Genomic DNA, 15721 nt, shown 5'->3' with positions numbered 1-15721 from the left:
AGAGTTTGAGGTTGCTATGAGCTGTGACACCACGGCACTCTACCCAGGGCAACATAGTGAGACTCTGTCTCAAAAATAATAATAATAAATTAAAAAAATAAAGAAATCAAATCAATGAAAGTAAAATTGGTTCTTTGAAAAGACAACAAATTGACAAACATTAAGCTAGAATAATTGAGAAAAAAGAAAAAATATAAATGTTCATAAAATCAGGAATGAAGTGCAATACAGAGAAGATTAGCATGGCCCCAGTGAAAGAACGACATGCAAATTTGTGATGTGTTCCATATTTAAATTTTTTTTACAGGTCCAACCAGGTTTTTTATTTTGGAAAAATAAAACTTTATTGAACAAAAAAAAAAAAATCAGGGGACACTACTAACCCTATAGAAAAAAATTTGTTTTAAGTATTAGAAGAAATGCTATGAAAAACTGTATATGAAAAAATTAGGTAACCTAAATAAAATCAACAAACTCTTAGAAAGACTCTATCTATAAAACTTAACTGAATAATAAAGAAAACATGAATAAACACATAAGAGATTTCATTAGTAATAAAAAACACACACATTAAAATGTCCAGGGAATGGGCAGCACCTGTGGCTCAGAGGTGTAGAGCGCCAGCCCCACATACCAGAGGTGGTGGGTTCAAGCCCAGCCCCAGCCAAAAACTGCAAAAAAAAAAACTCCATGAATAGGCCGGTGCCTGTGGCTCAAAGGAGTAGGGCACCGGCCCCATATGCTGGAGGTGCTGGGTTCAAACCCAGCCCCGGCCAAAAAACTGCAAAAAAAAGGGTCCAGGGAAGGCTCAGTACCTGTGACTCAAGCAGCTAAAGCATCAGCCACATACACCTGAGCTGGCAGGTTCAAATCCAGCCTGGGCCTGCCAAATAACAATGACCACTACAACCAAAATTAGCTGGGTTTGGGCAGCACCTGTGGCTCAGTGAGTAGGGCACCAGCCCCATACTGAGGGTAGTAGGTTCAAACCTGGCCCTGGCCAAACTGCAACAAAAAAATAGCCAGGTGTTGTGGCAGGTGCCTGTAGTCCCAGCTACTCGGGAGGCTGAGGCAAGAGAATCGCCTAAGCTCAAGAGCTAGAGGTTGCCGTGAGCTGTGATGCCATAGAACTCTACAGAGGGTGACAAAGTGAAACTGGCTCTTAAAAAAAAAAATAGCCAGGCGCTATGGCAGGCTCCTGTAGTCCCAGCTACTTGGGAGACAGAGGCAGGAGAATTGCTTGAGTGACTGGAGGTTGCTGTGAGCTGTGATGTCACAGCACTCTACCCAGGGCAACAGCTTGAGGCTCTGTCTCAAAAAAAAAAAAAATCCAAGGAAATATGGCTTTACTGGTGAATTCTACCAAACACTTAGAGAAGAATTTACATTTATTCTATGAGACAAATACTATTCTGATAATAAATCCAGACAAAAATATTACAAGAACACTGTAGACTAATATGTCTTACGAATATAGGCACAAGAATTCTCAAAAAAATATTAGCAAAATGTGAAAAGTATTATACAATGTGATAGGGTGGGATTTGGCCCAGGAATGCAAAGGTGGCTCCAAATGAGAAAATCAGTTGCACTATGTTAACAGAATCAGGGAACCACCACCAAAAAAAACAAAACAAATAAAAAAAACCTACATGATTTTTAAAATTATTTTATTTTATTTTTTAGAGACAGAGTCTCACTATGTTGCCCTCTGTAGAGTACTGTACCATCACAGCTCACAGCAACCTCCAGCTCTTGGGCTTAGGTGATTCTCTTGCCTCAGCCTCCTGAGTAGCTGGGACTACAGGTGCCCATCATAACGCCTGGCTGTTTTTTTCTTGCTGTTTGGCCAGGGCCAGGTTCAAACCAGCCACCCTCAGCATATGGAGCCATCACTCTACCCACTGAGCCACAGGCACTACCCCCTTTTTGTTTTTTATTATTTATAGAGATAGAGTCTCACTTTATCGCCATTGGTAGACTGCCTTGGCGTCACAACTCACAACCTCCAACTCCTGGGCTTAGGCGATTCTCTTGCCTCAGCCTCCCAAGTAGCTGGGACTACAGGCACCCACCACAATGCCCAGCTATTTTTTTTTTGTTGCAGTTTGGCCGGGGCTGTATTCGAACTCACCATCCTCGGTATATGGGGCTGGCGCCTTACCCACTGAGCCACAGGCACTGCCCTACCCTACATGATTTTAATATATGCAGAAAAACATTTGACAAAATCCAACACCCTTTCTCCATAACCCCCCACCCCCACCAAAAATAATCTAGGAATAGGGAGAAGATGACAAAGGGAATACTATTTGGAAAGCATCATCATACAAAGATGCACACGTGGGCCTGTGTCTGTGGCTCAAAGGAGTAGGGCACCGGCACCATATACCTGAGGTGGTGCGTTCAAACCCAACCCCAGCCAAAAACTGCAAAAAAACAAACAAAAAAAAGATGCACACATTGTTTTGCCACTGTGGCTCTAAGACCTACCACCTTCAAAAGCCTATTTGTTTATCCTGCCACGTGCAAGAGGTAGTATAACTGGAATTCCAAGGCAAAAGATGAAATATCACTGGCACTGGTTGAGTAAGGCACTGGTTGAATAAGGTTGAATAAGGCACCTAAAAATTGTATACTGCAGACTCAAGCATCAATTCTATGAAGGAACGATACCTGAACCCAAGAGGGCAGCTGTTCCAGCATCCAGTTTATCTTAAAAATTTCAACAATTAGTCATGCAATAAATGTCCTGGCTTAAAAAAAAAAAAAGTGAAAACTAGGAATGGAAAGGAACTTCCTCAACATGGTAAGGGGCATCTATCTATGAAAATCTCACAGATAACATCAGCTTAGTGGTAAAAGACTAAAGACTTCCCCCAAGAGCAAGTAGAAAGCAAAGATGTCTACTATCACAACTTCTGTTTAATATTGTACTGAAAGTTCTATCTAAGGCAATTAGGCAAGGAAAAAAATAGGCATTCACATATGGGAAAGGAAAAAATAATAATCTGTTTATTTGCAGATGACCTAATCTAATATATAGAAATCCCCAAATAATCTACAAAAAAAAAATAACCCTATTAGAGATAAAACCCAGAAGAGGTTGGCTATTAACATGAATGAATAACTATCATGCTTTTTGTTTATCTAAGGAATCTGCAGTTATTCTGCCCATGGTAGAATGCCAGTGGATGCACTTCTGGCTAACATAGTAATTTCATTAGGGCTTTACACCTTTAAGGGGAAAAAAATATATCATTACCATAAAATGCATATTAAGTAAGGAAATCAATCAGAGTAACAGATCTTTCAGAGGTTAGGGGTTATTTTCCCAGTTTATAGTTCCCATCACTCATTTCTAAGCTTTTGCTTCTATAGAGACTGATGACTGATTACATCTGCTTTCTTCGCAGGTGCAGAGAAATAAGGATTCTTTTCTCCTTATCTTGTAAAGTTCTTTTTTAGAAATTTAAAAAGCCTATAACTTTTTTTTTTTTTTTTTGATAGTTTCTCACTCACTCTCCTGCCCTCGTTAGAGGGCCATGGCGTCATATCTCACAGCAACCTCAAACTCTTGGGCTCAAGTGATTCTCTTGCCTCAGCCCCTCGAGTAGCTGGGACCTCAGGTGCCCGCCACAGCGCCCAGATATATACTTTTTTTTTTTTTTTTTGTACTTGTCATTGATGTTTAGCAGGCCGGGCCTTGTTCGAACCCGCCAGCCCCGGGGATGTGGCCGGCGCCCACCACACTGAGCTATGGGCGCCTAGACAAGCTTAAGATTCTTTTGATTTTTTTTTTTTTTTTTTTGGAGACAGAGCCTCAAGCTATCGCCCTGATAGAGTGCTGTAGCGTCACAGCTCACACCAACCTCAAACTCCTGGGCTTAAGCGATTCTCTTGCCTCAGCCTTCCGAGTAGCTGGGACTACAGACGCCCGCAATAACGCCCGGCTATTTTGTTGTTGTTGTTGTTGTTGTCATTGTTTGGCAGGCCCGGGCCGGATTCGAACGTTCCAGCTCTGGTGTATGTGGCTGGCGCTTTGGCCGCTTGAGCTGCAGGCGCCACCCCAAGCGTAGGATTCTTAATGTATTACAGTACCTTTTGGACAATAAAGGGAGAAATCCTGACGTATATTGGTTGTTCGGCTGCTTTTTCGCCTGTCCGCCCATGTGTTGATCCGGGGAGGAGGTATCGGTCAGGGGACTGTCACCAGACGCGCAGAGAGCCTGAACACCAGATGTCCCTGCTGCCCGAACCTCGATTTCCCCCAGCGAAGAACGGACAGTCCCCTTGGTTCTGGCACTCCCACATCCTGTGGTAAGCCCAACGTAATAGGTGAATCAGAACACGCTTGGGTGCTCTGGCGCCCTCCACTCGGAGAAAACCGGCGAGGGCGAACAGTATACCAAGAAACCACATTACCCAGAAGGCTGTGCATCTTGCCCCAGGAGGGTGCCGGGCGGTTTCCTGCGGCTCACGCCGGCGGAGGCGGGACTTCCGGGTTGTTCGCCGCTGTCGCCATTTTCCCTTTTCCTTGGTCCAGAGTGGTTTTTGGTTGCTGAGGTCCCGCGCCGGGAGCATGTTTTAGGCTTCTTCTCAGGACTGAGCAGGGAAGAAAGAGGGATTCCTGTTGCACCTCTGTGCGAAGGAGAGCTCCTGTAGCGGGCGTGTTCCCTGATTGCTCGCCGGGCCGCGGCCTCTCCCCACTCGCCTTTGAGCCCCGCAGTAGCCAAGAGCGGCGCCTTGGGCCTGGTACACCATTTCGTCTAAGAAGACGGCGGCCCCGGGTCGCCCGCCCTGGGCAGGGCACGGGTAAGGGGTTAGCCAAGTTGCCTGGGCGGTGGTTGCTCCCCTATTCCAGTCCTGCACGGCCCAGAGTCCGCGTGATGGCTGCAGCGGTGGCGTCGTTGACGACCCAGATGGAGGTGAGTGGATGGTGATTTCATAATTGCTGGACCCCTGCTGGAGCAGAAACTGTTCTTGAAGAGGGTGGCGTCCAAGCTGCCTCATGGACTTATTGTTGCAGTTTTTCGTTTTGGCAGATCTTATAATTAACTTATTCCCAGTCCTAAAGGTTGTTGCCATCTGAGAGGAGCTAGATAAGTTGTTGAAGAGTGAATTACATTTCCTCCAGAGGCACCCATCACACAAGCATTATGCAGGCATCCACCCTGGTCGCTTGTACTTCATTCCAACGGGGCTTGGGGCTTTAGGGGGCGGGGCATTCCGGGCCTCCGAGAGAGGTGCAGGGACAAAGACGAAGTGTACTAACCGTTGGAGGAGGCCTGGAAGGATCTGTGAGGTTGCCATGGTTCCTTCCGGCTGCTGAGACACGGACGGGGAGATCTTGTGATTTTTGGTCTTTTCCTTTGTGTCTCACCTTTTTTCAGCTAGTAGAGATCAGTCAAAGGTCTTTATTCTCATGTCCACAGGCTGCATTATCCAAGGCAAAAAGAGTCTGGTGGTTTATTGTGGAATTTCCCGGAAGAGTCTGGGAGGTCCAGGTAGAGTGCGGGGGTTGTGAGAAGCTGTTCTGGGCCCTGTTATTCCCGAAATACATGCCACCCTTTTTGATGCCTTTTTTTGGAGGTCAGTGATGAAGGCTCAGTTTCCTTTATCCATGTTCATAGATTTTCGCGGGTAATTGAAATAGATTTAAACACTCATTTTTAGCAAAAACAGAAGAAATGCTTTATAGTCTCATTACTTTAGATTCAGTATAATGATGAAGTGTCAAGTTACACTGTTTGTCCTGGTCCAGCATTGTCCTAAACCCTCTAGGATCTTGTAGGTTGCATGACTCTAGGTAAATTGGTAAAGCTTCCTTTTCTTTTTCTTTCTTTTTTTTTTTTTTTTTGCAGTTTTTTGGCCAGGGTCGGTATATGGGGCTGGCGCCCTATTCCTTGAGCCATAGGCGCCACCCAAGGTAAAGCTTCTTTAACCTGAAGTCATTGACAGTGAAATGAAGATGATAACTGGATTGATTCCAGGGGCTGTGGGAGGATTAATAAAAATCCCAGAACACACAAAGCCCTGAATAATATTTCTTTCTCTTTCTTCCTCCCTTTCTTTTTTCTTTGCCACGCTTGGTAGAGTGCTGTGGTGTCATAGCTCACAGCAACCTCAAACTCTTGGGCTCAAGTGATTCTCTTCTGCAGCCTCCCCAGTAGCTGGGACTACAGGCACCCGCCACAATGATCAGCTATTTTTAGAGACCAGGTCTCTTGCTCAGGCTGGTCTCGAACCTGTGAGCTCAAGCAGTCTACCTGCCTTGGCCTCCCAGAGTGCTAGGATTACAGGCGTGAGCCATTACACCTGGCCCTTTCTTTTTCTTTTTTCTTTTCTTTCCTCTCTTCTCTTTCTTTCCTTTGAGACAGACTCTGGGTTTGTCATCACCCTCACCTAGAGTATGGTGGTGTTATCATAGCTTACAACAACAACAAACTCCTAGGCTCAAACAATTCTCCTTCCTTAGCCTGCTGAATAGCTCAGACTACAGGTATGCACCACCACATCTGGCTCATTTTTCTACTTTTTCGAGAGATGGGGGGGGTCTCACTTTTGAGGCTGGTTATGAACTACTGACCTCAAGTGATCCGCCCATTTTGGCCTCTCAGAGTGCTAGGATTACAGGTGTGAGCCACCACGCCATACCTGACCTTAATTTTTCCCTTAAATCTCAAAACTGTTATTGGTGAAGTGGGAACTATTATTCTCTTGATTCAAACATCAGGAGTCAGCGAAGTAAACCATTGTCTAGGAGATAACACAGCCACCAGACATCAGAGGTTTGAATTCAAACCCCAAGAGTTTGACTTCAAAGTTGGGGACTTTTGGTCTTTTTGACTTGGGTTGTGAAGCCTTCACTGTGAGACAGGCACTTAGCTGAGCCAGTGAGGCTGAAGTACTACTGTTGTTAGCATTACTTTCTATTATTATTTTTTTTTGAGACAGAACCTCAAGCTGTCCCCCTGGGTAGAGTGCTGTAGCATCACAGCTCACAGCAACCTCCAACTCCTGGGCTCAAGCGAGTTTCCTGCCTCAGCCTCCCAAGTAGCTGGGACCACAGGCGCCCACCATGACGCCTGGCTATTTTTTGGTTGCAGCCATCATTGTTGTTTTGGTGGGCCCGGGCTGGATTTGAACCTGCCACCTTAGGTGTATGTGGCTGGCGCCTTAGCCACTTGAGCCATAGGCACCGAGCCCATTACTTCCATTATTATCATCATCACTATTTCCTTATTCCCCTCATTTCTTAGAGTCCTTAGTGTCTATGTCTCAGAGTTGACAGGTTCCCATTGTTCTATGTTGTTCTCTAATGGCTCCCATATAGGAGGCTTCATTCCCTTACTCTGTATATTATTTCCAAAACAACATCCTCTTGCCTTTAAGATCAGCACAGAGCTTGGAACTTAACAGGTACTCATTGATTCATGCCTTGATCCCTATGCCTTTTCCAGTGAAGCATAGGCAACCTCTAATCACATTCAGCCCCTCAAAGGCCAATGCTACTACCTGTATTTGACTTTCCAGGTTTCTGTGACCTTTGATGATATAGCTGTGACTTTCACCAAAGAGGAATGGGGGCAACTGGACCCAGCTCAGCGAACCCTGTACCAGGAGGTGATGCTGGAAAACTGTAGACTTCTGATGTCTCTGGGTAAGGCTTTCCCCCTGCATTATGCAGTGGACCTGCCAACTCCTTTTTCTTGGTCTTTACCATCCAGCCTGGAAGGCCTCTGGAATCTGCCTTGCCTTCTTCCCACAAATTCTCATTTTTTAGACTCACCACTTCCTACATGGTCTCCATGTATTTCTTTGCTCATGAAACAGAATATTCTTTGGGCAAGTTACTGAACTACCTGTATCTCAGTGTGCTCTTTGGTGAGGTGAGCAATTGTCCAATATACTTCTCTGGCTGTGTCCAGGGTAAAAAGATTATTCTTTTTTTTTTTTTTTTTTGAGACAGAGCCTCAAGCTGTCCCCCTGGGCAAAGTGCCGTGGCATTACAGCTCACAGCAACCTCCAACTCCTGGGCTCCAGCGAGTCTCCTGCCTCTGCCTCCCAAGTAGCTGCGACCATAGGCGCCCGCCACAACGCCCGGCTATTTTTTGGTTGCAGCCGTCATTGTTGTTTGGCCGGTCCGGGCTGGGGATTCGAACCCGCCACCTTAGGTGTACGTGGCTGGCGCCTTAGCCAGTTGAGCTATAGGCGCCGAGCCTAAAAAGATTATTCTATGAAAAAGGCTCAGGATAGTGCGTGGGAGACCAGGCTATGTGTGGGGGTGGGGAAGGAGGCGCCTTGGGATCCCTGCTGCCACCAGTACTGTTGCTGTCATTCTCACCATGATTATCATCATCATCATGCATGGATGCATCACATTCTGGGCATTGTTGGGAAGCTTTGTGTTTGAACAGCACAGAGAGTGTAGACGGCTAGGCCCTGGGTTTCCTTATTGGCTCAGCCACTCACCAATTCTGTATTCTTCAGAAATCACTTTATCTGCCCAAGCCTGATTTTCATTACCTGTAAAATAGTGTTGATAGCAATGTAGATGTCCTGGGGATGCTGTGAGAAAATCCTCAGGTAGGATTGTCCTTCAGTCTGTGGTCTAGAGGAAGAATTCTATAATGCATTGCTAAGGAAGTCATAAAGGACTGGGATCAGTGAAGAAGATACATGCTTTGTTTTGAATAAAATGAGGCAATATTTGAAATATGTCTGCTTTTCTCTAAAGTATTCCATAAAGTTCAATTTTTAAATAATGTAATGCATGTATATTGTTTGGCACAGTTTCTTTGACATGGTTATAATCTATAAATATTAGGTTTTGACTTGCTGTTAAGAGTAGACCTATCCTGGCGGCACAGCATGGCATGCTTTTGGCTTCTGGGTCATGTAACAGATGTTTGTTTGTGCAGATGGGAGTAACTTCATTCCATGGTCTGATCCCCCATCCTGAAGTCCCAGAATGGGTGAAGGGTCTTTATTTATTTTTGTCACAATCCATGTGTCCAATTGCTTTCTCCATGTACAGGGTGTCCTATTCCCAGACCTGTCTTGATCTACCAGCTAGAGCATGGACAGACACCATGGACAGTGAGGAAAGACCTCTTCCAAGGACCCTGTTCAGGTAGGAACCAAGGTCCAGGTAGCTGGGGGGCCCTGCAGGCTCAGGGCTGGGTAAAGACCACTGGCCCTGGAATCTCAGGGGAGCTTCTTAATTGTGGCCTCTCTAGGAATTTGGGAGACCTAGAGCCCTTTTACTCATGGTACCTCTGTCTTCCCAGCCCCATCACCCATACCTTCACCCTTAGGGAGAAGTGAGGTTGATCTAAGATCTGCCTCAGGGCTTCAGCAGTGTGGGCCTGAAACCTGGCTTGGTGATCACCAGCTCTGTGGCTTTAGTGAAGTTGTATGATCTTACATCTTTGAATGTAAAGTTCAGTTAAGTTAATGGAGCTGTTGTGTCAGACAAACTCCAAAATCTCAGGGTTTCAGCATAAGAAAACTTTTTTCTCATTCATACCAAGGTGTGCGTGTATCTATGGAGAACTGTGTAGCACACAGTAATTCAGGAACTCGGGTGCCTTCATCAGCCTGTTGGTTTAAGGTTGTGTTGACATACACTGTGAGATAATTAAGAGCAAAGGTGGTAGCAACCACTTCCAAAAGCACAAACTCACTTCACATTCTAAGCGCAGAAGCTAGGGTTTTGGCTATGGGGGCTGCAACAGATCTGGGAAATGTGGCTGAGCTGTGTCCAAAAAAAAGCAAATCGTTTGGCAATATACTCAAATCTACTACATTCTGTCCTCTGAAAAATGGTAGTAATAATAGGTTTTATATCATTGGGTTGTTTGGCAGTGTAGTCATGCAATTCCTCCTTAATGCATAAAATAGTACAGTGAGCCATAATAATTAACTCATCAGATTAAGTTATGAGTATTTTTCAAGTTACAGTAGTCATAATGAAAAATGTTATTTCACATTTCCTTCTGAACTTTGAGGAAAAAGGCCTTTCTTATTCTCCCAATTTTTCTCTCCAGCTATATCCTATCACCCTTTCCTTCCTTATCAACTTATTCTCTGAGTGTCAGACACTAAAGCAGTCTTTGCCCTTATCTTCCTCCATCTCCTGTGTTATAGAATATCAAGGTGATATTTAGCCTTCTCTATCCCAAACCTGAACTGCTGAGGGCACTGGCAGCAACTCTGGTATGTTCATTGGTATCCCTAGAAAATCATGGTCTTCCGTCTATGTTAGTCCATCAGGCCACTGAGCCAGCCCTTGAGTTATTTTAGTGCTGTATCTCTTCAGCCCTTCATAGCACATTCTAGTTCTTCTCCCCTTTTAAATTCTACATCTCTACTTGAGTATCTCAAAAGCCCAAAGGTCAACATGCCTTAATAGGAACCCATGATCTGCTCACTCCTACCACCTCCCAGTTTTCATTGAATGGTCCTGCCATCCAAGCAGATTAGGAGATTGGCTGCCACCTCTGACAACTCAGCATCTCCATCTTCATCAATTTGATGGTGTGGTAATCCATCCACTTAACTGTTTGCCAGGCACTGATATCTCAGCATATGTACCCTAATGTGTTAGCACATTTTAATGTTGACTGTAAAGTCTGCTTCCTTGTATTGATTGGTTATCTAGTGTTCACATCACCTCTTATCTGTAGTTTCTCTGTTCCTTTGCCTCAAAGAAATTTTTTTAATTCCCATTTATTTATTTTTGTTGTTAATTGTGTTTGTTTTTAAAGTCTTAAAGTGTTTGCCTAGGACAGGTTTTCCTCTTTTCTTATAGAATTGTTATGGTTTTAGGTCTTACATTTAATTCTTTAAAACCCATCTTGAGTTAATTTTTGTATGGTGATAAATAGATATCCAGTTTCATTCTTTTGCATGTGGCTATCCAATTTTCTTGGCACCATTTATTGAATAGGACATCCTTTCCCCAGCATATATTTTTGTTTGCTTTGTCTAAAATCAGTTGGTTGTAGGCTTTGTTTTTGCATTCTCTATTCTGTTCAGTTGATTTATGTGCCTTTTCTTTTTGTTTTGTTTTGTTTTGTTTTGCAGTTTTTGGTTAGGGCTGGGTTTGAACCCACCACCTCTGGTATATGGGGTCTGCGTGCCAGTTCTTTGAGCCACAGGTGCCACCCCTTTTCTTTTTGTTTTATTTTTTACTTTTTTTTTTCTTTGAGACAGAGTCTCAAGCTGTTGCCCTTGTGTAGCGTGATATGACATCACAGCTCACAGCAACCTCCAACTCCTAGGCTCAAGCGAGTCTCCTTCCTCTGCCTCCCACAGGTGCCCACCACAATGCCTGGCTATTTTTTGATTGCAGCCATCGTTGTTGTTTGGTGGGCCAGGGCTGTATTCAAACCTGCCAGCTCAGGTGTATGTGGCGGCACCTTAGCCACTTGAGCCACAGGCGCTGAGCTTTTCTTTTTTGAGACAAGAGTTTTACTTCATTAGCCCTGGATATTGTGCCATGGCATCATAGCTCATAGCAACCATAAACTTTTGGGCTCAAGTGATGCTTCTTGCCTTATCCTCCCAAGGAGCTGGGACTACAACTAGTTTATTGTTGTTGTTGTTGTTTTTCTATATTATTATTTATTTATTTATTTTTAGTAGAGACTGGGTGTTGCTCTTGTTCAAGCTAGTCTCAAACTCCTGAGCTCAAGTTATCTACCTGCCTTGGCCTTCCAGAGTGCTAGGATTACAGGCGTAAGCCACTGCATCTGTCCTATGAATACGACAATCTACATTTATTCAAATACAGTTAAGTCATCTTATTCTGGAAGCTGGGTGCTAGTGATGCGTGAACACCTTTTCCCTACCTGTTCACACGTGCGCAATAGGATGCCTGTGACCACAGTTACCTGTGCAAGTGCAAACAGCTTGGAGAAAGGAGCTGTGGCAGATAAAAGGTATTCCAGTCTTCCTTACCACTCTGCGCCGAAATGATACACTGCATAGCCACACCCATCACTAGGTCTTATTATTGGGGTAGGGCTTATATTTCACAAATGCATAGAAATCCTGCTAGGGCTTATTTTGGGGATAGGTCTTATTTTTCGGGGAAACACGGTATGTCACCCCTGGTAGAGTGCTGTGGCATCACAGCTTACAGCAATCTCAAACTCTTGGGCTTAAGCGATTCTCTTGCCTCAGCCTCCCAAGTGGCTAGGACTATAGGCACCCACCACAACGCCAGGCTGTTTTTTGCTTGTAGTTGTCAATAGTTCTTTGGCAGGCCCATGCTGAACTCGAACCCACCAGCTCTAGTGTATGTGGCTGGTGCCCTAGCTGCTGAGCTACAGGCGCCAAGCCTGGGCTCTTTTATTACATATGAAGTTTAGGATTATTTTCTCTAGATTTGTCCGAAAAATGTCGGTACTCTGAAAGGAATGGCATTGAATCTTTATTTTATTTTATTTTATTTTTTGAGACAGAATTTCACTTTGTTGCCCTCGGGAGATTGCCATGGCGACACAGCTCATAGCAACCTCCAACTCCTGGGCTTAGGTGATTCTCTTCTTGCCTCAGCCTCCCAAGTTGCTGGGATGACAGGTACCTGCTGCAACATCCGGCTATTTTTTGTTGCAGTTTGGCCGGGCCAGGTTCGAAACCGCCACCCTCGGTATATGGGGCTGGTGCCCTACTCACTGAGCCACCGTTGCCACCCTGAATCTTTAAATTACGTTGGGAAGCATGTATATTTTAACAATGTTGATTCTTGCAATCCCTAAGCATGGGATGTTTTTCCAAATTGTCAACTGTGAAGTTGGACAGTTACGTTCAAGAACTCTTCTCAGGGCTCGGCACCTGTGGCTCAAGTGGCTAAGGCACCAGCCACATACACCTAAAGTGGCGGGTTGGAATCCAGCCCGAGCCTGCCAAACAACAGTGATGGCTGCAACCAAAAAATAGCCAGGCGTTGTGGCAGGCGCCTGTGGTCCCAGCAACTTGGGAGGTGGAGGCAGGAGCCTTGCTTGAGCCCAGGAGTTGGAGGTTGCTGTGAGCTATGTGCCATGGCACTCTACCCAGGGGGACAGCTTGAGGCTCTGTCTCCAAAAAAAAAAAAGAACTCTTCCTAGATAAAGTGCTACATACCTCATTGGTAAGTATCAGCTACCATCACCAATGGTCAAAGAGAGTACTTTGAAGTTCACTGTAGTGATATTCAGCAAGGAAATATGTAACACCTTTTCTAGGATGAGTTGTAAATTTAACTGCCCAACCTCAACCTCATATGATTTGTTTCATCAGTGTTTTGTAGTTTTCTTGGTAGTGATCTTTCACCTCCTTAGTTAAGTATATTCCTAAGTATTTTATTTTCTTTGCAGCTATTGCAAATGTTACTGAGTTCTTAATTTGACTGTCAGCTTGATGGTATAGAAATAAAACTGATTTATGTATCTTAATTTTATAACTTGAGACTTTACTGAATTTATCAATTCTAAGAGTCTTCTGGTGGAGTCTTTAGTGTTTTCTAGATACAGGGTCATATCTTTGGTAAATAGATAGTTTGACCTTCTCTTTCCTGATTTAGGTGCTTTTTATTTCTTTTTCTTGCCTGATTGCTCTGGTTAGGACTTTCAGTACTATGCTGAATGGAGTGGTGGCAGTGGGCGTCCTTATCTCTTGTTCCAGTTCTTAAGGGGAGTGTTTGCAACTTTTCCCCATTCAGTATAATGTTGGCTGAAGGTTTGTTATGTATGGCTTTTATTATTTTGAAGTATGTTCTTTCTGTGCCTAGTTTGTTCAGGGTTTTTATCATGAAAGGGTGCTGGATTTATCAAATGCTTTTTCTGCATTATCTATTCATGTAATCATATGGGTTTTGTTTTTACTTCTGCTTATGTGGTGAATCATACTTACTAATTTGGGGTATGCTTAAACATCCTTGCCTCCCCAAGATGAAACCCATTAGATCATGGTGAATTATCTTCTTGATGTGATGTTGAATTTAGTTTGCTAGAATTTTTGCATCTGTGTGTAGTTTTCTTTTTTTGTTGTGCTCTTTCCTGGCTTTTTATCAGGGTGATAACTAGCTTCATAGAATGAGTTGGGAGTATTCCCTTCTTGATCTTATAGAACTGTGTCAGTAGGACAGGTGGGATAGTTGCCAGTTCTTTGTAGGTGTGGTAGAATTCAGTAGTGTCACAGCTCACAGCAACCTTTAACTCTTGGGCTTAAGCAGTTCTCTTACCTCAGCCTCATACTGGCGCTCACCACAATGCCTGCTATTTTTGTTGTTATTTGGCAGTCCTGGGCTGGGTTTGAATCCGCCAGCTCCAGTGTATGTGGCTGTCACCCTAGCTACTGAGCTACAGGCGCCAAGCTAACCAGATTCTTTATTACTGTTTCAATCTCTTATTATTGGTCTTTTTTTTTTTTTTAAGAGTCTCATTTTGCCACCCTCTATAGTGCTGTGGCATCATAGCTCACAGGAACCTCAAACTCTTGGGCTCAAATGATTCTTGTGCCTCAGCCTCCTAAGTAGCTGGGACTACAGGCACCTGCCCCAGCGCCCAGCTATTTTTTTGTTGCAGTTTGGCAAGGGCCAGGTTCAAACCTGCCACCTTCAGTGTATGGGGCCGGCACCCTACATAACTGAGCCACAGGCACCACCCTTTTATTGGTTTTTTGATAATTCTTGTTTATTCCCGATTTAGCTTGGGAAGTTGTATGTTTCAGAAACTTTATTTATTGCCTCTAGATTTTCTAGTAGTACAGGCAGTCCCTGTTTTACAAATGAGATATGTTCTGTAGATTTGTTCTTTAGTTGAATTTCTAATAAGTTGGAATAGGTCTAGTTAATCATTCCCTGTAATACCCCTTGTCCATAAGTGTGAGTCGTACATCATCCAGAAGTTTGTAACTTGGGGACTTACTGTAATAGCCTCTCTTTGTAAAGGCTGGAAAATTTCCCAGCACAAAGCCTTTGTCCAGGGACTCCCTGTTTCCTAGCCTTGGAATATAGCAATATGTGCTTGGAGTGTTAACAACTCAGGAAATTCCTCAGAGCTTCAATGTCCAGAATTTTATCAAAGCTTAATTACATAAGCACTTTTTTTTTTTTTTTTTTTTGGTAGACACAGAGTCTCACTTTATCGCCCTCAGTAGAGTGCCGTGGCTCACACAGCTCTCAGCAACCTCCATTTCCTGGGCTTAGGCGATTCTCTTGCCTCAGACTCCCTGGCAGCTGGGACTATAGGCGCCCACCACAACGCCTGGCTATATTTTTTTTGCAGTTTGGCTGGGGCTGGGTTTGAACCCTCCACCCTCAGTATATGGGGCCAGCACCCTACCCGCTGAACTGTAGGTGCCACCCACACATTTGATTTTTTCTTTTCTTTTTTTGCCTGTGTGCAAGCATATTTGATTTAATCATTATCTATGTGGCTTGGTCTTAAACACTCCTTCAGTTTCCACAGATTAAACTTATATGTTGTGACTTTGTCCAGACCTTAGCTTGAGTCATCCTCCCAGGATGAACTGTTCAGGGGTCAATAATGAGTTAGTTCTTTGTATAAACTATTGAATACAGCCCTCAGTGTAAAAAACAATATAAAAAACATTCAGGGAGGGCGACACCTGTGGCTCAGTGAATAGGGCGCCAGCCTCATATACCAAGAGTAGCAGGTTTGAACCTGGGCCCCAGCCAAACTGCAACAACAACAAAAATAGCCAGGCA

General features: G+C 44.1%; 2 protein-coding genes and 1 non-coding gene across 5 annotated transcripts in view; 2 read left to right on the top strand and 1 right to left on the bottom strand.

Moving 5' to 3' along the window:
- Positions 1 to 4764, bottom strand: part of DUXA (double homeobox A) — a 29770-nt gene extending 25006 nt beyond the window's left edge. Inside the window, exons 1-3 of the mRNA XM_012808539.2 lie at positions 4715 to 4764; positions 4426 to 4605; positions 4260 to 4315 (exon numbers count right to left, since the gene is read on the bottom strand). Of these exons, the coding sequence (XP_012663993.1) occupies positions 4260 to 4315; positions 4426 to 4605; positions 4715 to 4764 (286 nt within the window). The remainder of the gene's footprint in view (positions 1 to 4259; positions 4316 to 4425; positions 4606 to 4714) is intronic.
- LOC111727046 lies at positions 193 to 294 on the top strand. Its single transcript, XR_002774685.1, has one exon. It is a non-coding gene; the product is annotated as a U6 spliceosomal RNA (small nuclear RNA).
- The window catches only part of LOC105887526 (zinc finger protein 264), a 14251-nt gene continuing 3081 nt past the window's right edge, over positions 4552 to 15721 (top strand). The window contains exons 1-3 of one of the 3 annotated variants that reach the window (XM_012808666.2): positions 4552 to 4928; positions 7537 to 7663; positions 9041 to 9136. In XM_012808666.2, coding sequence (XP_012664120.1) covers positions 4890 to 4928; positions 7537 to 7663; positions 9041 to 9136 — 262 coding nt within the window. In that variant the 5' untranslated portion in view covers positions 4552 to 4889. Of the gene's footprint in view, positions 4929 to 5904; positions 5930 to 7536; positions 7664 to 9040; positions 9137 to 11922; positions 11949 to 15721 lie in introns of those variants that run through there. The other 2 variants (XM_023516442.1, XM_023516443.1) reach the window with 2 other exon arrangements.

Source organism: Otolemur garnettii, unplaced genomic scaffold, assembly GCF_000181295.1.
Source record: "Otolemur garnettii isolate 467f Iridium unplaced genomic scaffold, OtoGar3 scaffold00091, whole genome shotgun sequence".
Lineage (NCBI taxonomy): Eukaryota > Metazoa > Chordata > Mammalia > Primates > Galagidae > Otolemur > Otolemur garnettii.
Note: the sequence above shows the minus strand (reverse complement) of the source record. Positions and strands in the feature narration are given on the sequence as shown.